Source organism: Schistocerca serialis, chromosome 1, assembly GCF_023864345.2.
Source record: "Schistocerca serialis cubense isolate TAMUIC-IGC-003099 chromosome 1, iqSchSeri2.2, whole genome shotgun sequence".
Classification (NCBI taxonomy): Eukaryota; Metazoa; Arthropoda; class Insecta; order Orthoptera; family Acrididae; genus Schistocerca; species Schistocerca serialis.
In genome coordinates, this window is record NC_064638.1 from 137,875,346 (window position 1) to 137,901,350 (window position 26,005).

The 26,005-nt window shown below is 37.8% G+C and overlaps 2 protein-coding genes across 5 annotated transcripts in view; one reads left to right on the top strand and one right to left on the bottom strand.

Moving 5' to 3' along the window:
• LOC126464224 (RNA-binding protein Musashi homolog 2) overlaps positions 1 to 16,005 on the top strand; it is a 119,491-nt gene extending 103,486 nt beyond the window's left edge. For 2 of the 4 annotated variants that reach the window (XM_050096220.1, XM_050096218.1), the window contains 2 exons: positions 12,075 to 12,327; positions 12,441 to 16,005. In XM_050096220.1, the coding sequence (XP_049952177.1) occupies positions 12,082 to 12,327; positions 12,441 to 13,247 (1,053 nt within the window). In that variant the 5' untranslated portion in view covers positions 12,075 to 12,081 and the 3' untranslated portion in view covers positions 13,248 to 16,005. Of the gene's footprint in view, positions 1 to 4,566; positions 4,641 to 5,983; positions 6,118 to 12,074; positions 12,328 to 12,440 lie in introns of all 4 variants that reach the window. The other 2 variants (XM_050096221.1, XM_050096217.1) reach the window with 2 other exon arrangements.
• LOC126464270 (uncharacterized) overlaps positions 2,986 to 26,005 on the bottom strand; it is a 181,272-nt gene continuing 158,252 nt past the window's right edge. The window contains exons 3-5 of the mRNA XM_050096222.1: positions 11,892 to 11,977; positions 8,980 to 9,043; positions 2,986 to 3,192 (exon numbers count right to left, since the gene is read on the bottom strand). Of these exons, the coding sequence (XP_049952179.1) occupies positions 3,091 to 3,192; positions 8,980 to 9,043; positions 11,892 to 11,977 (252 nt within the window). The 3' untranslated portion in view covers positions 2,986 to 3,090. The remainder of the gene's footprint in view (positions 3,193 to 8,979; positions 9,044 to 11,891; positions 11,978 to 26,005) is intronic.

Here is a 26,005-nt window from a genome sequence, read left to right on the forward strand (position 1 = left end):
GCCCGTTGGAACAACTGTATAAATGTTCAAGGGGATTATTTTGAAAAGTAGAAGTATTGTTTTGTACAAATAAACACTGTTTTCTCCAGACCAATTTGCCTCTTTAATTATTGAATGACCCTCGTAGATAGTGAAAAAGTATTCACTTTTTTGTAGTGCATAATGCGGAGAATTAAGTAGACGATGTGCGGTAAAGTACTGCGTAGGTGGTCAAAGGGCAGCCTGATCAACGCATTGGAAGCTCAGTAAAAGCGTTCATTGATTTTTTTAGAACTCAGTATTTTCCGGTGCAGTTTAAAGATAGCTCACTGAATCGCTACACAGGTACAAAATAGTCTTCTGCACTTAATCATAGTGTACCCAAAAAATGAGTCTATTAGTCTATCACTAAAGCTTATGGTAATGACTTTAGTGATCAGCCTAAGAGTATAAAAAAGTTGCCAAATAGTTTTACTTTCTGTATACTTTATAAGTTCAGATCCGTGCAAAATGTCGAATTCGTTTTGTTGGAAGTACCCTAATTTCTTTCAAATACTTAATCTATTGATATGTTAAATACGTTTCCGCCACTACGTGGTCCTTTCTTTATTGTTCATAGCTTACATTGATTACATATTTAAGAAATGCTTCTATGGCAATTTTTCCGGTACTACTTGTGGGTCTTCGGTCCTACATGGGTTCGTAGCAAAATCGCGTATTTGGAAATTTTCATTTTGCTCTGACGTTCCTATTCCCGCTTCATATCTGTAGGTGACTTAGTTTGTCCACTTTATCCTGTGGTGTCAAAGCTCTTGTGGCGTTTCTATTTGTGTAATATTTTCTGTCGCTATGATGGATGCGTTAGACTACTTTTTTCTACAAATCGTTACTTTGCAAGTATTCTTTATTATAATGGCACGATTACTGTATTTCTGCGAGGGCGTCATTTTTCCCCCTAAATGGATCTCTCTTCCAGTTGGCGTTGGATATCTTGCCTCGCTAGTATGAGACGCAATTACGATCTGTGAAGGGGACAAAGAACACATTGGGCTAACGTAGAACTGGTTACCACCATTTACTGTGGCTGGTGCTCTGAAACAAGGTTTGAGCAAGGCTACAAGCTATTCTCGAGGTTTCGCTTTAAACCAAGTTGGTGTTTAAAAGTCACGAGAGGATTTGATAGTTATGTGGTCACAAAGAACTAGCAAAAGTACTAAGAGATTTAGACAATTGGGTTTCATTATCTTGTTAAAAGGACAGTTGTTTAATATTATATATCGTCAGTTGTGAATTGTACGCACCACACAATGTACTAAGTGTTACGACCATGTTATTGTTCAGTGATGTAACTATTAAGGATTTCGGAACAATTTTCTGTAAATGTCATGCTCATACGGGTTTTCGTTCCTTTTTTGCATTTCCATGTGTAGTTCATCCAATAAAGTAAATAAAGTTCTCACCTTGCGGCTAGGATTAAGCGTCTTTCCTGGTCACCCTGGTTAAGCTGTCCATGCCATCCATTGGATCCAATTCACGCACGATGAGATGCGTCGCGAGACGCCTGTGACTAACCAGTCATCGTAAGAAAAGTGAACAGAACTTGAGAGCACCAAGTATAGTTATTCACAGAAACGGTGTTTCTGTATTTTGTTTATTCATCGAAATCTTATTTCCAGTTTGTCTTTCTTAATTTCGAAGAAACAAAAAAATCCTTGTTTTGATCTTCAGTCCCTAGACCGGTTTGGTGACTTATCCGTACTAATCTTAATAGATCGCGTCTCGCAAATAATGAAACCCACCAGTTTACGAGTACCTCTCTGCTTCTTATTGCTTGATATCCCAGGAGCGGTACGTACCCTGCAGTTTCTTTAGTGCCAAGTTTTGGGGCAGAATATCCTCCATAAGAGGTACACCCTTTCTCGAGTTGCCCACGAAATTCAGGAATAAAGATCGTTCGTTATGCATTCAGTTATCTTGTTACGAAGGCTGTCAGTGCCTTGCACGTTGAAGAGTGAAAGTATCATTCGAAACCATGAACTTTGCGAGATACTAGTAGCAGCTTAAAGCTACGCGGATAATTTATTCTAAAACTCTGGTAAGAATTGTTCATGGTACATGCTTGCGGCATCACAAAGCAGCATCCACAGTAGTAATTGGTATTATCGATGCTGCATTTTGAAAAATCAGGCGAGGAGTATACTTAACGAAACTGTAGATCCGTGTTTGAAAATCAGGTACTTGAGTCCAATTTTAACCAATGTTGATGTATAAATTTCTATATGATGAATGTTTTGAAATGTATTTCTTAGTGTCACTTAAACCTACTAAATCACATTATCGAATTGACATTCTCACAGAATCTTACCAGGGAATCGTGCCCCCTCCATTAGTTCGCAAACGAGAATCGACTCCAGTATATTTGGTTACAGATTCCATACCACGCTATATTTTTTTCCCTTCTCGTATTTTCTCGAAAAACCTGACACAGAGGCCGACAGTAACATGCTTCGAATATCCGCAAACTAATAGCCTTGCGCCTCCATCTCTTTCCTGCAAAATCCAGTGTTTAGTAATACTGTACAGTATAAATTGCTGTGGTATCACAAAATACTCTCTGTAGTTATTTGCAGTGTTGGCCTACCCAGACAGCAGCACAACGATCTTCCTGTTCACTTTTTTAGGTTCGTCTTCTCATGACCCAATAATTAGGGCCACATCGTTCAAAATAAATAAATAAATAAATAAAGCATGATAATGCCCATACAGTTCGAGGAAATGGATACCCTTCGTGGTTGAAACTTACCTAAAAGTACATGCGGTCGAAAAGTACGTTCGTCGACGCTCTGCAAGTTAACGAAATGCTGTAGTGTAACATTTGGATTTCAAAGGTAGCTGGCTTGAGAAGGTTTTCTTTTTTTTTCGGTTTTAATGCGTTGTATGGTATTACTCACGCAGGATAGTAGCTCGTTTAAAAATTGTGGGGAAAGTGTTTCCAGGTACAGAGGATAACGATTATGTGCCTTTCGTTTATTAATTTGTCGACTTAAATTTGATTACACTGACAATTCAAACGTCACGTGCGTGGACTAGATGCGGCCGCCCATGTGTTGGTTACTGCGAAGTGGCTTGGGCCTTCTCTGCCTCGCTCATCTCCTTTAGCAAGTCAGCTAGCTCCTTATTCGGCTTGTAGTGGTCCGGGTTCGTGTTCAATATCTGTAACAAACAAACAGTTAATCACTAACAGTAAATGCAGGTCATTGGTTTATATCAGAATGTTTACTGCTAGTGAAATTGTGTAATTTACGCAATACTCTTATCACTTTTTTTCACGTAAGTCGCACGTCTAATATACATCTTGCGCTAGCGTGTCAGACCACGTCGTGGTAATGATACGGTGTTGCTTCAGCAACCATTTGCAACCAACCATTTACAATACAAAATAAAACAATCGTGGAATACACCATACGTATCTGCTTGAATAAGTTTATTAGCGTTTGCATAAAATGTGATTAAAAATTAGGTACGTAACATTGACATGTGTGTTGATAGCCCGACTGACTCATCCACGTTATCCTGTACACTAGTATTGCTCTTGAATGCGCAGTTACAGACACCGTTATCACACATCTAACCAATCAGGTACGCAAGCTCCAGAAATGTCGTCTTTTCTAGAGGCTTGCACTGTGCACGTCAAAGCATCTAGCAATCATGACATGAAAGTGTAGGAAAAGAGAAGGAAAATATTAGAAAAAGGAGGCAGCCCTGCTCCTCCCAGTTAATAGGTTTCGGATTTTGTGCCCACTCGGCAATTAAAGCAATAAAGCTTTGAAAGATTCACTATGGCGTTCGTAATTGTTAAGCGCCAACGTAAGAACGAAAATTGTGATCTGAGTGGAATTATTTCTTTGTTAGTTTGACAGTAGCACTCTGTATCTTTAGACACTTGTATTAAATAGAAAGTATATGTTGCCTAAGCGTGATGTATTAGACGAAGATTAAAATAGTACTCGTGGACAACTTTGAGTAATTGGTTTAGTAAATGAAAAATAATTAGTAGTAAGATCTTTAAGAAACTGCACCACCGTGTAGAGCAGAATAGAGGTGGTGATGGTGATCATAAAGTAAAATTTATTTTCCTCAGACTTAAGTCATTCCGCCTAGTCCTAGAAAGCTTATATGATAGAGCTTTAGCACAGAATATTTTTGAGAATTTTTCATAATTGTTGGTGTAATTACATTATTAATACTACCTCTTTTTCACACTATACGGCCAATGGCCGCATAAGCGCTAGTCAGAAAGTTTACATTACTCACAGTTCGTGTGCATGCTTCTTTTTCTTCATAATAGGCATGGTTACTGGCGATTATCCCTTGTAAATAGGCCTTGAAGCTGCCACACGAAAAGCAAAATACTTACTTTTCTTTCTTAGTAGTGGGTAGTTAAGTGTAATTTGTCGAAACTAACTCTGCACGGGATGGCCGCGGTAGCAAGAAGCAGAACCAGACGCAACTAAGTAGATGAAGTAGCTGTTGGCCCAGCGGCACATGAGATATGTGTGTAATATTGAGTGACGTTTGTTTTGCCAGAAGAAGAGTCCGCGATGGAGGTCTTCGCAGAGCTTGGAATCCGCCTGGCGAGCAGTTCTCTGAAGTCGGCGCAGGTAACACTTTACGCGATCAACCCGACAACGTAGACACGTCGTGTTGTTGTATTGCTAACTGCAGGACACTTCTCCTCGTACTATTAACATTTGTTACCGTAGTGAACCACTTGGTGTACATAAAGTCTTTGTTACTCTTATTTTTACACACATTTTCCTCACTCTTGTTGCTGGAATTACATGTATAGAGATCACTTTTAAATGTTGGTTGTCGTTGGTCAGTTCATAAAACAGCTTGTTCTTTTTGTATCTATGCTCATGCAGTACTATATATATTTTTGGGTCTAATTTCTTTGGAAAATAGACGTAATTTTACATAGGTCTGGGTTGCATGTCATAGTCTTAGCTAGCCTCCTAGTCTCTCGCCTCTCGCACAGAATGACACTAACAGTGGAAGGAATTAGCAAAAAGTACTCCTTATAGCATCAGCAGCAGCGTTGTTCGGCTCAATTCATTGTTGGTAGCCAGCCTTCAGTACTAATATCAGGCGTTCAATAATATACCTAGTTCGACCAGTGGCTATCGTATCGCCACTTAGTAGCACAGTAAAATAAAGTAGCCGTAGATATCGTCTTTATAGCCCGCACAATTAACACGACCACGTCGAAACATTGTTCTTAGTAGACTTAGGGAATGAATGGTAGCTCCTACGTAGATTTTGTTGGCAGGCGCACTTGTGTGTCTTTATCAAATAATAGTTATTGGTAGTATGTCATTATTTCGGTCCTAACTATTCAGTTCAGAGTTCCACCTTAATCTGAAGGTCTGCGCCCAGTGTGTGTTAGCTTTAGGGATGCCCACCGTAAAGGACTAACAAGCATGAAACGTGTTACTCCTTTTTAACTCTTGAAGGTCTTAACTCTTCATAGCCGTACATATCCTAGGTCTTATGCATGCAAACCAGTATTCTGTGTGGCATGCTTTCTCCCGCCCATTTTCTCCTGTTCATACTGTTTAATAGTTCGGCACCTAATATAATAATATACTATTATTGCGTTTTTTTGCAAAACAATGGATTTTGGCCGTCCACTTAACGTAATAATAAAAGTAAAAAAAATACATCAATCTCTTGCTGAAGACTTACTTTGTGAATTAAGAGTATTGCTGGAGCGTTATTTATCAAATGGCCAATACAAATCAGTAATAGATATTGACAACATATTTCTTGTGGTTACTAGTAGCTTCTCATAGCATCAGAGAAAGGGGCTTTGCAGTAGCTTTAAAGGCTAGATTTACTGGCTTCCTTCCACGTCTGCTTGTTTCGGGATATCAAACTAATTTCAGATCTCCGCGGCTTGGAACTAGTCAAATCTTCTTTCACGTAGTTATGGTTTATTTTGTAGCATTTTCTTTCACGTCGGAGCACTCCTATAAAGAGATCAAGAAAAGAGAGAAGACGGAGTCCGACGACGGTTGGAGACTGAGTCCTTATGAAGACCAGGGTGACAACGCCATTGTAGATTGTTCCTCTAACTATGTAAGTAACTCACATGGGAGCAGGCCGGCTTTATAAAACTTTCTAGCGTGAGGCATACTGCAGTCAGTCATTGTACATGACCACTCCAATGTAGTGATGTTTTTCCCCCTTTTTTCAGAAGAGCAGCTCAGGACTTAACGCTGCTTGTTGCTTCATCAAGAATATGTAGGGCTGAGCGGCGTTGTAAAATTGTTGCTTGTATTTGTGAAACTGTAAACATCGTTGTTTCTTTGCCTCGAAGCTTTAGTCTCTTCTAGGCTTCATTATTATGGATTTAAAAAAAAATCACTTTGGCTGGTGATAGAGTAAGCATTCAGATGCTGATAGATTCTTGCTTGACTTTAAACGGAAGCGACTGACCTCATACGGTAGAATTATTGTAAGCATGGGGGCGTACTTGTTAATTTAAGTTCGGTCATAACACGGAAGGAACGGGCGGGTAGGGGGGAGGAGGATGTCGTCGTGCGTCATCTGTGGTTCCTTATTCTTAGTTTTCTTATGTGTTCAAGTATGTAAACATGAGTCTTAACAAAACTTGAGTTCGAGCATTTTTTATGAGTATGGTTCTACAAATCATTTCTTGTGAAACAATATACATGGGTGGGGATTCTTGGAAGATAATGGCTGGGCAGACATATGAAACATCGTAAAGTTATATAGGCGCGAGTGGAAACCAAATTGAGAAGAGTTTAGATAAGGCAAACATTTCAGTGAGGCCAGAAAGTGATGTAAAAATTTCGCCGCGTGAGAACTGCTAAGCAGTAGAAAAGAAACCAACGTATTATGTCCACGTAGTGTACAAACCTATTTATTGCAGATGTACTTTAATGCAGTTACTTTATCGGATGTGAATATATTAGCACTCAAATTTTACTTATACCGCTTGCATTGAGTACTTCATACAGTTGAAAATTTCGTGCCCATGATGCGTAGCGTAACTTTAGTTCCAGTATTAAGATGTGAAGGAAATACTTCGGCAGTGAAAATGGGTGAAAGGAATTCGAAATAGTTTGAAGCACAGCCAGTAAACTTGCCTGTGCCGATATCAGGTGTGCCAGAATGTTGTTAATTCCGAAATGATTACCATCACAGCAAATTTGAGCTCAGATTTCTTACATTATTCCTTGTGATGCTGTGGATAATAGGTTCAAACACTGCCTTGAAATTCCAGACAAAGATTTTGTTTCGTAGGTGTTCTACACATGATGAAATAATCAAATAATTATTATTTGCTCATTAACTTCAAACTAAAAGCTGGTAGAGCGGTTCCGCCAGCACCGATGACGTAACGGAAGGTAAATTCAGTATGGTTTCTAAGTTACGTTGTTAAAATTTTCGTACAGTGTTAGGGATGTCCGCCAGTGTTGGAATTAAGAAACCCGCGAAATTACTTTTCGTCAATAAAATTCTAACAAATGGCCTGCACGCAGTTCAGCGAGAATCCGCGTGGCGCCGCCACTGCATGTGGCAGTACTGCCTCTGGCGGCAAGCGTATGAACTGTTGTCCACACGACATTGGATAATCGGAAGATCAATAGCGCTTTCGGCAGTCAGAAATAAGCGACTATTCCGAAACATTAAAATTCGAAAGGAATGTGTGCATTCAAGATAAACATTGTGTGTTTGTTCTGATACTAGTGGCCACATGTAAGCTCGTATGTTCAAGAAAGACAAATTGTTAACGGAACGGCAATCTGTAAATGATGTACATAAAAGAACGGACATACGGTTTGGTTACGTCAAATAGAACTACGTACGTCTTTCGAACTAATGTAGAGCGTGTACAGTACATTTCGTGCACGTTACTACGGTGTTCATAGGAATAAAAGGATAAAATATTGCTTGCTTTGGATTGACAGATAAGCATACATATTTTGAAGAGTAAACAACTGAGATAAGGGCTATGTGCATGCCTGTTTCTGTGAATAATATAGGATAGGGGCTCCGGATCTCCGATTAACTTTGCTTTGATAGTAAAGTAAGTTGGTGCAAAAGATCTAATTAAAATTCTCGTGGAACGACGAAAGATCTAAAATATAAGCAAAAAGTGTTGCAAGCTATATCCAGTACTGTGAATAGCCGATGATCATAATTTGCGCACGGAAATAGCAGAACTTGTAAAGTTTAGGCACTAAGGCGATAATGGCAAATGCACAAAGCTTGTAACTATAGATATGTAAACGGAAGTGCCCATGCAATGAAATTTCGGAGCGGTTTTAAAACACACCGTGCAAGAAATTAAGGTTCATATGGAAGGGATAAGTTGATGGACAAATGGGATTTCTAGTACTATTTCTTTACTTTATAGGCCAATACATTTAAAAGCATTAGTGCGATAGTTCTACAGTACTTGAGTTTAGTTATACGGCGAAGAAAGTACCTATTTTTTGCGTATGCGGATAAAACACAAGCAGCGAAATTAGTACATACCCTGAAGATTTATGTTAAAATGCTGCTACACTTGATAAAACAATAAGATTAGTACAAATGTCGAGGATCACTTGGCTAGATGCATCAGGAGCGTCAGTTTTAAGTTGCAGAAGTAGCACCGCTGTTGGTAGCCATTTTGAATGTAAGTATCAGACTTCGCACATTTTGCCGCACGCGCAAGCGCGCGCGCGCTCACACACACCCACTGAGTGAAGCACAAAACACAGATAGCACAGAAGCTGCGGACGACCGGGTCTGAGGCTATGTCCCGAAACAGCAGTAAGCTTTTTTCTTAGTACTGCTGTGACAGGACAATATCCCAGCCCCGGCCAAAGAGCGGAGAGACCAGGCTGCAGTAGATCCGCCACAAGCTTAGGCGGCACCGTCACCTCTTCCACTGCTCGGGGAGTTGTAGAAACGCTGCGGACTTACCTTGTAACACTTGGGGTTCGTGAGGTCCATCTGTTCCACGGAAGGCTTCTGCTTTCGGTTGAACCTGCGAACAGAAGCGAACGGGAGTGTTGTTATGCGCGGTCGTGGTGTTAGCAGGGCGCTCGCCCGGTCGGTTGCTGCCAGGAGAGTGAAAGCTGCCGTATCGACTGGGGGTTGGTGGGCGCGGCTGTGCGCGTGCGCCGAGACCCCCACTCCCCGGGCAACCTCCCTTCGCCCTGCCCCTCGCCGCGCAGCGCGCCTCGATGTGCAACCCCCGTCACAAAGCTCTGCCGCTGGCCCGGCGAGCTCAGCCGACAACCTGCATCCCTAAGCTCTCCCTTCTGCAAGACAGGGGGAGGGTGGCTTCACAGGAGTTCAGCCCCCCCCCCCTCTCTCTCTCTCTCTCTCTCTCTCTCTCTCTCTATCTCTCTCTCTCTCTAAAAATGAAGGAAAATCGATGGTACAATTTGTATGTTGTGCTTCACTGTCAGAATATTGGTTTCGTGGCTTAATGGTATTCCATTTCTTTATCTTGGCTGTTCGGAACAGCCAGTAAGTTCTGACAAAGGAGGTCTATTGGAGACACTCATACAGTAAAGTTACAGTGAATAACTCATTACATTACGGTATAGGAAATATTGCTTTTTAGAAAAGTGTTCTATATTTTTCAGGGAATAGATTTTAGCCCAATTTTGATTTGAATGGTTAAGTGTGTAAAGTGTCAACTATAAAAATACTTTATGCACAGCTGGATGCATACAAAATTTAGATCTAAAAATTTAATCAAAAAGTATTTTTATCACATGAATTTAATGTCACGATGATTGTGAGAGGTATAGGTAGATCAAATAGATATTGAAAATATGTTCACTTTCTAAATGTCATCATCCAGTGATTATTTTTAAAAATTTATGCATTTCCCGAATTGTATATATTCAAATTCAGCTAATTACTCATGTACAAGGTGGTCTAAAGAAACTGCCATTGCACACAAAATAAACTAACCTAATCAATGAATAGAACTGATGTTCACAGAAGAGCTGGAAATAGACATCCATTTGTGCCTGTCAGATCTCCTTGAGGCTTTGATTATGTTATTAAATACTTGAAACTTTTTGATTTTTATCTTGATGACCTAGGAATAAAACTTACTCTACCCATTTATTTGCAGTTATCCTGAGGCACCTTGTCCTAATGTTTGAACAAATGTAGATTACAATAATGGTAGCATCTGCTGACTTGTATAAAACACCTTTCCTGCTTGAGGGTCTTCATTAACCCTCTTACACTGAAGATACTTGATTAACTTCTATATTAAATGGCTTAACAAATAAAAAAAGTTAAATAAAATAACGATCTATGCTCTGATCGCAAAAGTAAACCAGCTATACTACACTGTTGATTATATTTACTATTGGGACAAAACGAGACAAAATGAAAAGCAGAAAATGTTTGGCTAGTGTTCCACAGTGAAGTATTCTGTTGATGTAGTTCTCCTGTAGAAGTAGCAAAAAGACATCACCTGGCAGGCTTGTAAACTTTTGTGTCAGGTATGGAACAAGAGTTGACTTCAAGGAGGAGGTATATATGTGTAACCACTTTGTCAACAAATAACTCGGAAAGCTAGCAAGTTTTCTTTCTTTCCTGTGTGTCTGTGGACAACTTGACACTTCAGCTTTCCATTGAGCTGTCTCCTTGAATCCAAAAGAATTTCCATTCTACAAGAACTGTACAACAACATTGTGTGTACCATATGAAATAATTACTTCTGACCAATGATTTTTATAAGAACTCATTTAAAAATCTTCTATCATCTGTTTAATTTTGTGCTGAGCATCCTTATTACAGACATCTTGTAACTATTAAGTTTAGCTTTCCACTAAACACGGAAGGGAATCACCAGTCACTCACTTAAAACTAATGTAACATTGCTTCGTTAAAATATAAATTACTGTATGATAGAACTATAATCAGTAACACATGGTGGAAGTAAAAATATACTGGAGTTGAATCCTCATGGGATTCAGTCAACTTAATATTTACTGTGAAGAAAGGGAAGAACAAAGTTAGTGTGTCTCGACAGAATTGGCTATTGATACTGAATATTTTCCATGTGGAAGCCTGATACATATAATCAGGCTTCCACCTGGAAAACATTTTGTACCAGTAGCCAATTCTGCCACGAGGCACTAACTTCGTTCTTTCTTCCTTTCTTTCACAGTAAATATTAAGTTATTAAGTTGATTGAATCCCATAAATAATAAATATTTAACACCAGTATATTTTTACTTTCACAACGTGTTCCTGATTATACCTCGATCATACTGCGTGCGTGTGCATATCTCTTGCATTGCCAGCAAGCAAACAAAAATGTAGATTCATGCTGTGTTGTATATTAGTAATAGCTGTTCAGCCTCTAGAAGAATCTTAAAAGTGGGAGAGGGAAGAGGGATGTCATCTGGTATTCGTAGTTACTGCTGTAGTGTCACTGTTTCGTTTATCAGACCCAGCAGCACTAATTTTAAACTGAATTTGGTTTTTCTGTACTTTGTGGAGTATTTCTATGGACTCTGACAATATTTCTTCAGAGTTTCTCAATAGATTAAATACATGGTAGTTATATTGTCTGACTGTGTAAGTGTAAATAAGTAAACTGTTTCCATAAATTTAAGTGTCAAAATTGTGCAAAAAAAAAAAAAAGTGATATGTTGGTCAAGCAGTTACCCTGAGTTAAGCAAGAGGGGATATAAGATCAAAAACATTTTGTGCAGTATTCTTTCCTGTTACTTAATGTAAATTGTTTATTTTGCATGTTACACCTTTAAAGTTAAAGTTACATTGATGCATAAGCATGAACTGCCAAACATGTTCAATTAAAATGTTATATATTTAACAAATAATTGCATACTTACGACACATCCCTAGTTGCAATTTGGTAGATGCAAAAGACACCAACAGCTACTGGTACCGCAGTCATAATACCCACTAGTGGAAGAACCTGTAACAAAATTATTTTACACATTTCTAAGTTTTGTTTTCATGATTTAAAGGTATTTGCTATAACTATCTTACTTCATTTCTTTTTCTCTCTGCAGGACGGGCATGGAAGGAAACGGTATATTGAAACACGAGATTCACAACGGATTGGTACCAATGAACGGAAATCAGAATGGAACCTCTGGAAGGTCATCACCAAATGGTGGCGGTGGCAGTGGGGGTGATCCAGCACCAGGAAAGCTATTTGTTGGAGGTCTCAGCTGGCAGACGTCATCAGAAAAGCTGAAGGAATATTTTGGGATGTTTGGAACTGTTACAGATGTTTTGATTATGAAAGATCCAGTGACACAGGTAGGCTCTCAAAGTATAATAAAATCTACTACTGTTTTGTTGGCACTAGTTAAAATGTTGTACTAAATGCCACAGTTAAGACTGATCCTTCATAAATTCGGGTTTTGTTACAGAGGAGCCGTGGCTTTGGTTTCATCACATTTGAGGATCCACAGACTGTTGAGAAAGTGCTCAAAGTGCCAATACACACACTGGATGGCAAAAAGATTGATCCAAAACATGCTACACCGAAGAACAGGGGCAAAGTCACCAACCGGACCAAGAAAATATTTGTAGGTGGTGTGAGCCAAGACACATCATCTGATGAAGTGAAAGCATATTTCAATCAGTTTGGAAAAGTCGAAGAAACTGTAATGCTGATGGACCAGCAAACAAAACGTCACCGAGGATTCGGTTTCGTCACGTTTGAAGATGAAGACACGGTAGACCGTGTCTGTGAGATTCACTTCCATACCATCAAAAATAAGAAAGTAGAATGCAAACGTGCACAGCCTAAAGAAGCTGTTCAAAGTGCTCTACTGGGAAAGAGAGTAGTTTTGGGTCCTCTGGGTGTCCGGGTAGGTGCAGCACCACCTCTAACCCCTGCTGGACAGCTGGCTGCAGCACAGGTTCATGTACAAGCTGCCGCCCAAGTGCAGAATGCAGCAGCCCTGGCTGGTTATGGAAAACTCTTTGGAGCATACCCAGCACTGGCAAGTTACCGCTATGCTCCGTATCCCTTACCAGCTGCCGCAGCCGCTCCTGCTCCGGCTCCTACTACTGCAGCCGCAGCCGCCGCTGCTGCTGCCACACCGGCCCTGGCTCCTCCAACTGCTTTACCAGCCAACCCCTACCAGGGCTACAGTCTGACCAACGTCGATATGTCTAGCTTCCAAGGTGTGGACTGGGGGTCCATGTACGGAATGGGAATGTACGTCTGAAGTGTGCCATTCCTTGCAATTTGCTACAGGAGGTTTTGTAAAATTGTAGTGCGAGTGTGACTTGTGAGCGTCAGCTCCCTATCCTGTAACCTTTAATCTTTTTTTTTAGAAGAAATTGTGAATAGCAAGTGAATAGTGGTGCCACTTTTGGTCTAGGAAAAAAGTAGAAAAATTATTAGTACCCTCCCCCACTCCACCCTACCCAGATTCCTTCTTGTTACAGGCACAATATTGCATGCCCGCTTGCTCACAATACTGTTCCAATATGGACTGATGAGCATCCCTAGCATTAAGCAATAACTTGCAATAAGCAGTATTATTGTCGTCTTGATAAACATCTTCCTCTGTAACTCGTTCAGATGGAGAATCCTCCTATGGAACACTGTCTGCATGCAAGGCAAAGCCCAAAATTTGATATCAGCTCTGTAACGGAGGAGTGATGTCTCCTGATATGAAAGTGACAGCAGCCCACATATTATGGGCTGTAAGATAACTCTTATTAAAGGCTGCTTTTCAGTGTCAAATTGCGTTTAGGGTCTGGTATGTGCAATGGTAATTAATTACCATCGCTAAATTTGGTAGGAAAATAACTATCTTTTGAGTAAAAATTAAAATGCCATCGTGATAGATTCTTCCATTTGAGAAGTATTAACAGATCTCGAAGTCTTTTGTTCTTTGTTGCCACTTTAAAGAGGCACAGTGGCATAACAACAAAGTATATGCATTTACCTGTGGGGGCATGTTTTGAAATTTCTTTGAAACTTTTTGTGCCAGCAAAAACTTAAATCCTGTTGATCCAACAGCTGCAGCTTATAAATCTTGCTAAATGAGACTGTTTCCCTTGAAAGAACTGCAAGTTGCAGTATCTAGTCAGGAGGCTGAAGTGGCCTCGCACTTCCCACATTATCTCTCATCTAAGCATAAGTAATTGTAATTGTAATGTGTCCCATCGATGTTCCACAGTGAATTTAGTGTAGAATAGTTCTATTGGAGGACTGAGTATTATTTATGTACCAACCGAAATTGTTTGTTGTTCAAATGTAAAAAAATCTTACATACGTACATTTGTTCATTCACCTGTCAACATTCCATAGTTCATGTACCATGTCAAAATTGCATGAGGGACTTGTGTATCTCTCATTATTATGCATCGATTTTTCAACATGTGAGATTTGCGGACCAATAATTAACAGGAGCTCCGACTGTTCCTGCAGTGAAACTAAGAGCATGTATGCTGCCTTTTTATTACTCCCCTGGGAGTAATTTCTCCATGCTGTCTGTTCCCTGAGGGCAGGTGTTGAAATGTTACTAGTTGCTTTAAGGTTACTAATATTTATTTGTAAGAATGTATTTTATTTTCCTGTGTTCATTTTTTAAATTTTTTTAAGTATGTGGTTAAGAGATGTCGCCAAATTGAAAAGCGGAATAACTACTTTAAGTTCCTACCATTTTGTTTTTACTGAACTGATGTTTGATGTTCCCAGTGCTTGTAGAGTTTGCTCTTAGTTTCGCCTGCATCATAAGATGACAGTGGAAATTGCAGGCATAATTTGAAATGCCTGCAGGTCACAAATGTATGGTCACAAGTGTGCTTTGCCTCTATAGAGGTTAAAATTTTTTTGAGTGTTAAATCCTTTTGTAATACTGTAGATACAACTGCCTACATGAAAATCGGGAACTGCAGGTATTATTACTCTGTGTATACATGATAGTCTTTCCCAACTCTGAAGTACTTTTTGAACATTCTCTGCAAAACCCAAGACATGGACTTCTACAGCCCATGATCACAGTTATAGGAAAACTTACCAGCAATTTTGGTTTAACTTAAAACTCCATTTGTTAGCTTTAGAGGTGTAGATAAACAATGCAATACATTGTTTTCTGTGTCAGGTTGTGTTGTGATGATATGTATGTTCTCTTGCAAAGTGTGACCAGTAATGTAATTTGTTCTTTAACGGAAAAAAAGCGTTCTGTATGTTCTTTTGTAGTGATAATTCAAAGACTGAGGCAGGTGTTTCTTACGAATACATGTATAGTTGAAGTTTTTGTTTGTTATCCTAGAATGGATGTAAGACTGGATGCTAATCAAGCAGCCAGCTTTCATAGGGTAAGATAAAGGGTTTTCGCAGAGAATTAATCCCAAGCAGAAGGGAGATATGAGTACATTTGTGATATAATTTATAAGCTTGTTAAGCTTAGCAAGTAATTTAATTTGTCATTAAAAGTTAAATTTATTTTCCATGGTGCCATTTACCATGCTCATAACTCCGATATTAATGGTTATATCTACTCTTTGTTCATATGTTCCTTTTGCTTGGGTGACAATACCCTTTTATAATATTAAAACAGCAATAAGTGTTTTAAGGAAAGAAAGGATGAAACCCTCTATTTTTGTATTTAATTCTAAATGATAAGAGCAAATAAAGTTTGTATTTTTTCTTTGAAAGTCTCTCTTGTGGTGTTCATGCAGGCACCACAATGAAGGAAAATATTTTAAAAGAGAGGGTTGGTCTGAAAACAGAAAAAACAACAAAAAACAGAACTATGTACTCCTTATCCTTACTTCTACTAGTTATTTCTGTTTTTGGTGGTTTGTCGTATTTTAAAAGTTGTAGTAATAAGTACACTTTACTAGTTCCTTAGTGTTAGATGTTTTTTGTAGTCTGTGTGTAGTAGTAGTGGGGCTGGATGGACTGCCATCTGGTAGCAAATACTTGCACTTGTAGAGCAGTTCTGAATAAAGTAGTTTCATAGTAGACCAGCTGCTTGATGGTATTATTCCTTACTTGTATTTTTGCTTGGTTGGCCTGGAACTTAACTGTTTTCAGCTTTGGAAGTTGGGGGAGAGAGTGGTTGAAAGGAGTTACTGCTATTAACCAATCACTGCTTTACTGTGATGTTGTGACAGAAGTCATTGCCTACACTCCTTCTATGTGTATGGCATTAGTGTTTTTGCAGCTGAGGACGACCAGTTGTAGCTCCCCAAAAACGTGTGTAATAAAATACATTGGTTCAGTGCCTTACAAAGATGTACTGACAAGTATGCATGGCATCGATTATAGGGTCAGATCCTCAGTGCAATTAAGCTATGACCTCCATCTCTGTGTAAAACCTGCATCCTGTTGTAACTAATCTTTTGTGTAGGTTTTGAAGTGCGGAGCATGCCTAACATGGATCTGAAACTAATGTGTGTTTGTTTCTCACATGCAGCCTCAAAACAATATCCCTGTTGTGACTTCACTCGGTGCTTAAAAGAAATCGTGCAGTGTCTTCGTAATTTGCCTGTTGCTGAGATGTGCTCAGGGATAACAGCAGGCATGTGCTAATCCTGGAGTAGATGCCTCCTGTTAATCCTGATAAAACTCCTTGAAACACTCGACTCCAACAAAATTTTTAAATTTTTCACTGGATGCACTCGGCAACTGTAGTTTCCTATCGAGTTTTTTGGTGTGCGAGAATTAATTTATTGAGGATGGCGTGTACCGCAATTGGATCTCGACACGGAGTTTGCACTCAGTTTTAACATAAAATAATTTTAGTATCCCTGGTGTCATGTGTGCGTTGTTCACTGTACTGATAGTAGCTGTACTTTGTTTTTCAAGCCTTGTCATTTCGGGGATAGTTTTGTTTTCCTTTGTGTGCGTACTGCTTTTTAGTTTTACAAAACCTCACTAAACCTGGCTTCCAAATACTTGCGTTTGGCAAATAGGGGTTCTCCCTGTAAAATAGTAGACCCGAGTATTGCCAGCAAAATATGCAGTGTATGTATTGATGGTAGCATGTATAATAAATGCAGGGAAGGGGATTACAATTGCAGTATGGGTACTGCTGTACTTAAACATTCATTTACCCTACACGGTAGCTGAGGGTAAAAACTAAGTGTGACAGTATTCAGCACTTAACGTTTTTTGTTAAGTGCTTCAAACACTTTTCTTGCACCTTCTCGTATATATTTTTTTCTAGCACAATGAATTTTTGTTATTGCTGCTCCCATTATTGCTGGAAATCCTGTAGAGCACTTTAATTAAATTTTTGATATGCTTTTATGTTTTTTTAAAGAGTACAGATTTCTGATTATTTGAAGTATGACTTGCTCACAACTTACTCGGTTATTAGGTTAGTTTATTAAATGGAGTACAACAATGGGCAATCAACAAGTTAAGCTTCATACATGCTAACCTGCATATCAAGAGCAGGTCTTACAATGCTACGTTGATGTGCACGACCAGAGAAACTTTTGGACTGCTGTACTTACCAAGCTCATTAGTAAGAGCACAGCTTCTACATCCATATTTAGTAGAAGTGAGTGTAATTTTCATAACAGTCTCAAAATGTCAGCCTGAGTTTTTGGCTACTGCGTAACAAAGAGCGCTCGTTGTTTGCATGAGAGACTGCTATACAAGAAATGGGTGTGTGGGATGTTGTCGGTGGTTAAGTAATAAGCTTCAGCTCATAAAACAGAAGAGAACCGTTGTTAACCACTACGTTAAATTGTCAGAATTTCACTGCTGTTTGTTGTGCATGTCAGCGTAGTAATAGATCTCATTTAGGCTGTTAGGAAATACATAAATATCTAGTATTACCTGTTAAGTGTAGTTTGTAGTGAATCGGAAGTATTGTGCAGTTATAGTTGAGCTACACAGAGGCTTGAATAATTAAAGCTTAGAAATTGATTTGTGTAGAATGAAAATTTCTCATGGAACACGCAACTCGATATACATAACAAAATGATAAAAGTTCAAAAGTGTTCACTGGATGTGCTGATCTGGGGGAAAAACACGAAGTACTCACTTTTAGTGAAGAGGGTACACAGCAGTTGCTGTTGTAGTACCTGGCTAAAGACTGAAATTTTAATTTGGGAGTAGTTTAATACCAAGAGTTCGGCCTAAGATTACAATTCTTTGTCATCTTTTAGATATAAAAAATATCTTGGGACACAAGCTTGTTAAAGGGCCCCAGAAGCAAATAATTCCATGAAAGATGGAAGATATTTATAATGACTACAGCAGAAATGTGGTTTGTATGAAATCACCTCTGCAAAAAAAAAAAAAAAGGGATACAAAACTTTGGTGTCAGCAGCTAACTGCATGTGGCCTAAAATAGGTGTCCCTGTGTTTCTAGTCTACTACTCTAGTCCAGTAGTCCTTTAATGTGACAGTACTGTGATTATTTTTGAAGGAGTTTTGGAACCATTATTGATAACTTTCTTCAGATACTGGTGTGCTCATTGAATTACACTTTTTGGAGCACAGGCCTTAAAACTGCAACTTTCATCTAACACAGATGCGTATTTTATCCGGTTAGTCTTTACTTAGTTTTATGAATACTGTTTGTTCCACACACACCTTTAGAACTGTGGTAGCCGAAATCTTAAAAAGGAAGTTGATGTGTGTAAAATCAGACGTGAAAAATGTGTAAAGTCTTCCAAGAGGCTTGTGAGCAATGCAACACACCACCTTCTGAAGGCACTTTGCTGTGAAGGCAACCTACGTAGAAATAGTCTGTTGATGCGTTACAACCTTTAAAAAGAAAACTGTCTTGTGATTGTATACTAAAATGTGATATCTGATGTTGATATTTTAGATCATATACATATCCCATGCAATACCTACTTTAACTCTTGAACCTGTTGTGTACAAATTGTGAATGTTTTAATGTTAATTCGAGACCATAAGTGCTGTATTCAATCCTGTCTTCCTAAAATTGTACTGCAAATAATTGAGGTGGGACCATAATTAGAATGCCCTTGATAATTTCTCACGTAACAGAAATACCACTTAAACTAAGTAATATTTAATTTTTTAATACATATATTAAATGACGTTCATCTCTAAAGTATTAAACCCAGACTGGCACATAACTTGTCATAGAGAGAACTGTATTAGTGTAATAGTTTATGAGCAGTAATTTTAGAAGGTGGATATAGTGATGTTTCGTATCTAAATGCATGGTGCACGACTTAATACTAGGTGTCCTCAGTAGCCAGCAGACCTTGGTCCTGCCTATCCCCACCAACTGAACAGTTGTACAGGTGCATCACATCTGCAGTGTCTTCAGTCAGCTTTATCATTTTTCAGGTGAGTGAATGTATACATAAATATATACGTATTACATGTAAAACACACGCTTTCACAAAGAAACAACATGGCAGTTATTTTCAACATTTTTGTATTGGAATGAAATGCACTAGAAGTTGTTGCTTATTGGAAAGTCCTTGCAACGATTGGGTTGAAGTACTTAAGCAATCATTATTACGGTTTCATTGTGAAACAGCTACATACCACTCATGAGAGAATAAAGGACAATTTTAAGATTGTTAGCTTACACATTTTTACTGTTCTACAACCCGAGACACAGTTTTGTTAGATCTTGAAGCAGTTTGTGGGATTTTTTGTTCTTGCATGAATATTTTATGACCTGCACGATTAATTTCATGACTGGATTTAAATGCTCATAAGTAATAGGATGATGCTTACAAGCACACTATTGGGAGTCTTTTTCTTCAATCTTTCATTTCTGCACTACAAATTTTGACCTCACATCGCATAAATAATTCACCTATGTATGTACATATGAAGAATCATATTTTTGTTTTATACAGGTGAAATACTGTTTGTGCTCGACAATATTCTGGTTCGGAGGAGTATTTTATGTTAACACTATAATAGCATTAGCACTATTGTGCTCGCTAGCTAGATGGTTGCTCAGTGATACTGTGGATGACACTAATGTATGATGAGTACAACGTGCTGGACTTTTGTGTATCTGTTGACAGCATTTTGTAAAATTTATCAGTATGAAGAAAATATTATTTGAAATAATTCTATGTAATGTTCTAAAATTAATTAAATGGGAGTTTTCGCAGTTTCTGTATTAGTTACTTAGAATATGTACGAAAATGCTCAAATTTACATTTGGCAGGGATGTTTTGTAATAAAATCTTGGGACTGCTATTGGATCATTTGATGAAGACATCCAGACTGCACAATCCTCATCTTTACTTAACTGCCTGCTGCAGCTAGTGCCCTCTACTCTGCATATTGTGTGTGTAATTGAAATGTTCTATCAACTGAACTTTATTTCTTCCTTAAATGCTAGTAAATGTGAAGTTTCTAAGAAAGAAAACTGACAGAACACTACACTTGTTACCAGCAGGACCAATGTGTTTTAATGTTTCTTACATGCAGGAACACTATATTATATAGTATGTGTTTTCTATGGTGTTGGAATACAGTTGTGTGTCTTGATGTATGAATGGTGCTAGTAATAAACTCCAGCTCTACAAAAGACATGGTCAAGAGACACAACTCGCACTGAAGAGGAACACGCTGAAATGCATGTCTGGTCGTCCTGGTTTATAGTTTCCCTTATGGTCTAATAACTACTAACATTTTACATTCAAGGATTGCTTTGTTTGCATAAACAATAAAACTTCAATCACCTTCTTTATTATTGAAATCTGAATATTATTTTGACAATGAAGTGTGTGCGTAATGCTAACTAAATTCTTCATTTACTGTCTTTGAGGAAGGCACCTGCAGCTTTATTAAATATGACACAGTTTGTAATTGCAAATGGTGGATTTCCAAATCAGTTTCCCCTGTAAACTGTGAGAAGCCGAAGAGTACTTCAAAATAGTTGCATGTATGTGTCAAAGTAAAAGGGCTCAAACTATTATAGTAGTGACTGAATTTTATGGCATAACACTGAAGAACACACCACTAAAGAGCCTCATTCGAAAATGAGTTTTGTTTAATACCTAATTAAAACAATTGTAATGCTTCAAAGAACCTTAAAGTTGTAACAGCACAAATTATGTCTAAACAGTTGAACAACAATAAGTAAACAGTGACAGTCTGTGATACTGTGATAAGTTGAGTTTTCTTGATATGAAGCAAGAGATGCTAGAGATTTTTATATCGATATTTTGGGTAAGCTGGTAGCGTCTTGCAAAAATACTACACTGCAGCCTGTCATCTCAACAGTTTGTTAAATTTATCAAACTTATAATGAAGTTGTTTTTTCTTAAAAAAGCTAAATGCTTACCCAAATTTGCAATCATTGTTCAGAAATGTGTTTCGCTCATGACAAAGGGAGGAGTAATGTATATATCGTCTGTAGTACATACTTGTAGTTGTACATGCCTTTCAACAATGTAAATATCTTAGTTACATTGTTTCAATTTACACAATACAATGAAATAATTTAGATACATATATGTCATTGGGAGGGAGAGAAAAGTGTATAGTGGTTCAAAGCATTGGTGAGTATTTGCTTGTGAAACACACTTCAAGAAAGCAACGGCTTCTCATGTTCACAGAATTAATAAGCTGATGTGTAAGAGCTGCACACGACAACATGTGCTACAGTCGCAGGAGTCTGGGTCCTTGAGGCGGTAGGGTCGGGCATAGCATGGGCACTTGGTCCTGTCTCCTGGAATCTGAAGTGGAGGAGTGTTTGACGGGGACATACTGAATCACAGATTTATCCTATTCTGGCACTGTGTGCTAGGAATAACTAGGATGTAAGATTTTTAGTGAGAGATTTTCCTTAAAAGTTGGTTTTACCACTGTCCTACAGTGGAGACAGAGGGGAACACTTTAGCCACCATAACAGCAAATGTTCCATTCATGGAAAAACTAGCCCTCATTTAGGTTGTTGAGACCTGATATAAACAGTCGAGCAATTGTAGACAATGAACAAAATGGTCTGCTGTAGTGTGTTTCATTAATCTGTGGACTTATTCATCGGTTGGAAACAGAAAATATACACAGTGGTCAGAAAAAATCTGATAAGCTTGTAAGAGCATTGCAGGGTATGATGTGATGAGAAATAATTGTTAAATGAAACGAAGGTTAATTGACATTGAAGTTAACCAATCAGACCTTTGGGCATGCAAATTAAAGTACCATTTCGTTTCCTAAAACTGAGCAAGAGAGCAATAAAAAATTGGACATGGGATGGCAGTAAGAAATGAACCCATGCCAGAGATTGAGCATTATTGTGGCCTATCATCTTCACTATGAGAATGACTGATACTAATTGTACCTGGCAGGTCGATTGAATTTGCATGGACAGTGGTCAGAGTGGCTAACTTCAGTGCTAATTAACTCGGATTCCATGCCATGTATCAAATTTTTGTCTTAATATTAATGTAGGTTAATTCTTACAAAGAAGTAGTCTTCTCCTTTGTAAGAATTAACCTACATTAATTGTACACAGCCATGGTCTCATCATGTCAGTTTAGACAAAATAGCATGTCTTAATATTTATTTCTCGGCATCTGTAATCACATGTGGAGCAGTATTTTCGCAACTCGGTGGCCTGGTTGTACATAAACTTGTGAAAGGGCAGTCTTAATTATAGGATATCAAGAGTGTGTGATTTTAATGTCTTCAATTATCTAGCAAAATTAAACTATCGAGAAAATATAGCTTTCAACACACATTTCTTTAATTTCTGTTGCTCAACGTTAAAAGATGGGAAAATTATGCGACTCATCAGTTAACTTCGGTGAATTTTTTTAAGCAAGTTAAACATTATAGATCGCCTGGAAGTAATATTTTTAACTTGCTTCTACAATTACAAGTATTGTTTTTGATGATACCTGGTGTATAGTTATTTATGTTTGTATGCAATGGAATTTCAGTGTCAGTGCACCATTTTTTGCATATCACAAAAAATACTTTGCTACTTTTGAGCATTGTTAGGTGATATGTTGATATAGAGTTCAGTGTGTGTTGACAATAATCACTTGAATTATTTAACAGGATCACAAAGAAAATGTGTCTATCTTCTAGGTTTCAAAGCAAGTGTACCCCCAAAAATTTGGAGCATAACTGTTATTGCTTAAAGAGTCGCACTTGTAAATTTGTTTTGTGGTGTTAAGATTTTAGTGTTACATATGTTCTGTACGTCCCAATTGCTAGCTTATTTGATGGTTTAAATTTGTTTCATGGTTAAATGAAAGATTAAATTGTGTGACTCAGTAGTATTGTGTAAGATGATCCAATACTATTTTCCTGACATGTTGTCAATCACTAACTTCAACAGACTTATTCGTTTCAGTGAACCACAATTCAATTGACAAACATTGTTCTCCATTTGCTATCATGAAAACTAGGTATTCTGATATGGCTGACAGCCTTTTCTTACAGGATTTTGATGATACATTCATATATTGCTCAATCACTGAATGCTATTAAATAAGTTATAAGGAGTGCCCTTCAGGTGGAGGATAAAAGATATTCAATTCACTGACTTGTGGAATTTTAATTGTCAGTGAAAATGTTATATTCAGAACCTTACATATTAAATACATATCTTCTGTCCAAAGTGGGTTCACATTTGGACTAATTTGTACCAAGACCTTAGATTTGAAAATTGACCACTCTCCTTGATAGTAGGTTGCCTTGACCTATCTATAATATTTTATTCAAATACTTTTTTCCTTACATGGAATTTCAAACGCTCCGAAATTCGAAATAGCCCCAACAATTTATTATATTGTGTGTGTGTGTGTGTGTGTGTGTGTGTGTGTGTGTGTGTGTGTGTGTTTTGTCACATCCAAATTTTATAAGATTACATCAGAGTGCCAAGTCAAGATGAAGCTACAAAGAACATTAGTGTAACAAAGCCTGTAAATATGAGATTGTGAATGAGAAAGCTGTCCCTGAGCTAACAACCTTCACACATTTGACCACCTTTCAAAATGTTACCTGCAGTCAGGAGCAAGACCATTAATTTACACAGGTAGTGTGCAAGTGAACCTGAGAGACTGCTCAAACTAGCTACATCATACTTATCTGCTTAAGTGGTTAGGTGTCCTGTTCATGTACTCTCTCTATTGAGAGGTTTTAGGTATACTTACTTTTCATCTAAACAACTGGCCAGAGAGGATGTTAAAAACATCATATATAATCGCAAATAGTTGGTCCACTTAAATTGTTAGGTGGTATCCAGAATATTTCACATCAAAGATGAATGGGAGGATAGTGTTTCTCTCCTGTTCCAAACTTATTGGCAGAATCTTGGAAAGTTGTAAAATTCACACACTAAATTAAGACTGCACCTGAATGATCGATTTTTACTACAGTGTTAATCTTTTACATATTTTATGCAGCATTTTGTAAAAAAAAAAAAGAAAAAAAAATTACATGTTCAGAAGTGTGCTCCCATGCTAATCACTTCAGTTGCGTCGTGATATGCTCACTGTCCTAAAGTTTGTTACATCTTATATATCTGTGAGTTCATATTTTTATAGTATTTTTTAAGTTGGCAAGTAATGTTTAAATAAGAATGTCTTGATTGGAAACGACTCATAAAGTGGGAGAACTAAGGACAGACAACATATTAGGAGGTAACTAGTAACATTATACCCAAACATACTGCTTTAGTAACCCATGTGGTGTCTAGCTTGAGACACCTTTAAATAACGTTCTCTTAAATCCAGTGTGTCCCAGAAGGGATGCTCACTAGTCAAGAATATGACAGGAACAATAATTTCAAGCAAAAGTGTAGTAAATGAGGGATCAGATGCATACCTTTAAGAGCTATGAACACTGGTTAATTTTAACCTACTATGTAACACAGTTTCCACTTAACAAGTGCTCATAGCTTCTGGGGAATGCATTTCAGAGCCCATGTTTGAGACATTTGCTTCAAATTATCAATCCTGTCATATCACTGAATGACCATTCCTCCTCAATAATAATAATAATAATAATAATAATAATTAGTTCACCTCAACACATTCACATCTAACTAAATTATTTAACAGTTACATTGCAGACCCATACACATTCCCTGATACACTTGCACATGGAATAACCTATCTGAAACCTAAAGATCAAGCAGACACAGCAAACCCAGCTAAATATCGCCCCATAACATGCCTACCAACAATCTACAAAATATTAACTTCAGTCATTACACAGAAATTAATGACACATACAACACAGAACAAAATTATAAATGAAGAACAAAAAGGCTGCTGCAAAGGAGCACAAGGATGTAAAGAGCAACTGATAATAGATGCAGAGGTGACATATCAAGCTAAAACTAAACAAAGGTCGCTACACTACGCATACATTGATTACCAAAAAGCCTTTGATAGTGTACCCCACTCATGGTTACTACAGATATTGGAAATATACAAAGTAGATCCTAAATTGATACAGTTTCTAAACATAGTAATGAAAAACTGGAAAACCACACTTAATATTCAAACAAATTCAGATAACACCACATCACAGCCAATACAGATTAAGCGTGGAATATACCAAGGAGACTCATTAAGTCCTTTCTGGTTCTGTCTTGCTCTGAACCCACTATCCAACATGCTAAATAATACAAATTATGGATATAATATTACTGGAACATACCCACACAAAATCACACATTTGCTATATATGGATGATCTAAAACTACTGGCAGCAACCAATCAACAACTCAACCAATTACTAAAGATAACAGAAGTATTCAGCAATGATATAAATATGGCTTTTGGAACAGACAAATGTAAGAAAAATTGCATAGTCAAGGGAAAACATACTAAACAAGAAGATTACATATTGAATAACCAGTGACTCCATAGAAGCGATGGAAAAAACAGATGCCTATAAATATCTAGGATACAGACAAAAAATAGGAATAGATAATACAAATATTAAAGAAGAACTAAAAGAAAAATATAGACAAAGGCTAACAAAAATACTGAAAACAGAATTGACAGCTAGAAACAAGACAAAAGCTATAAA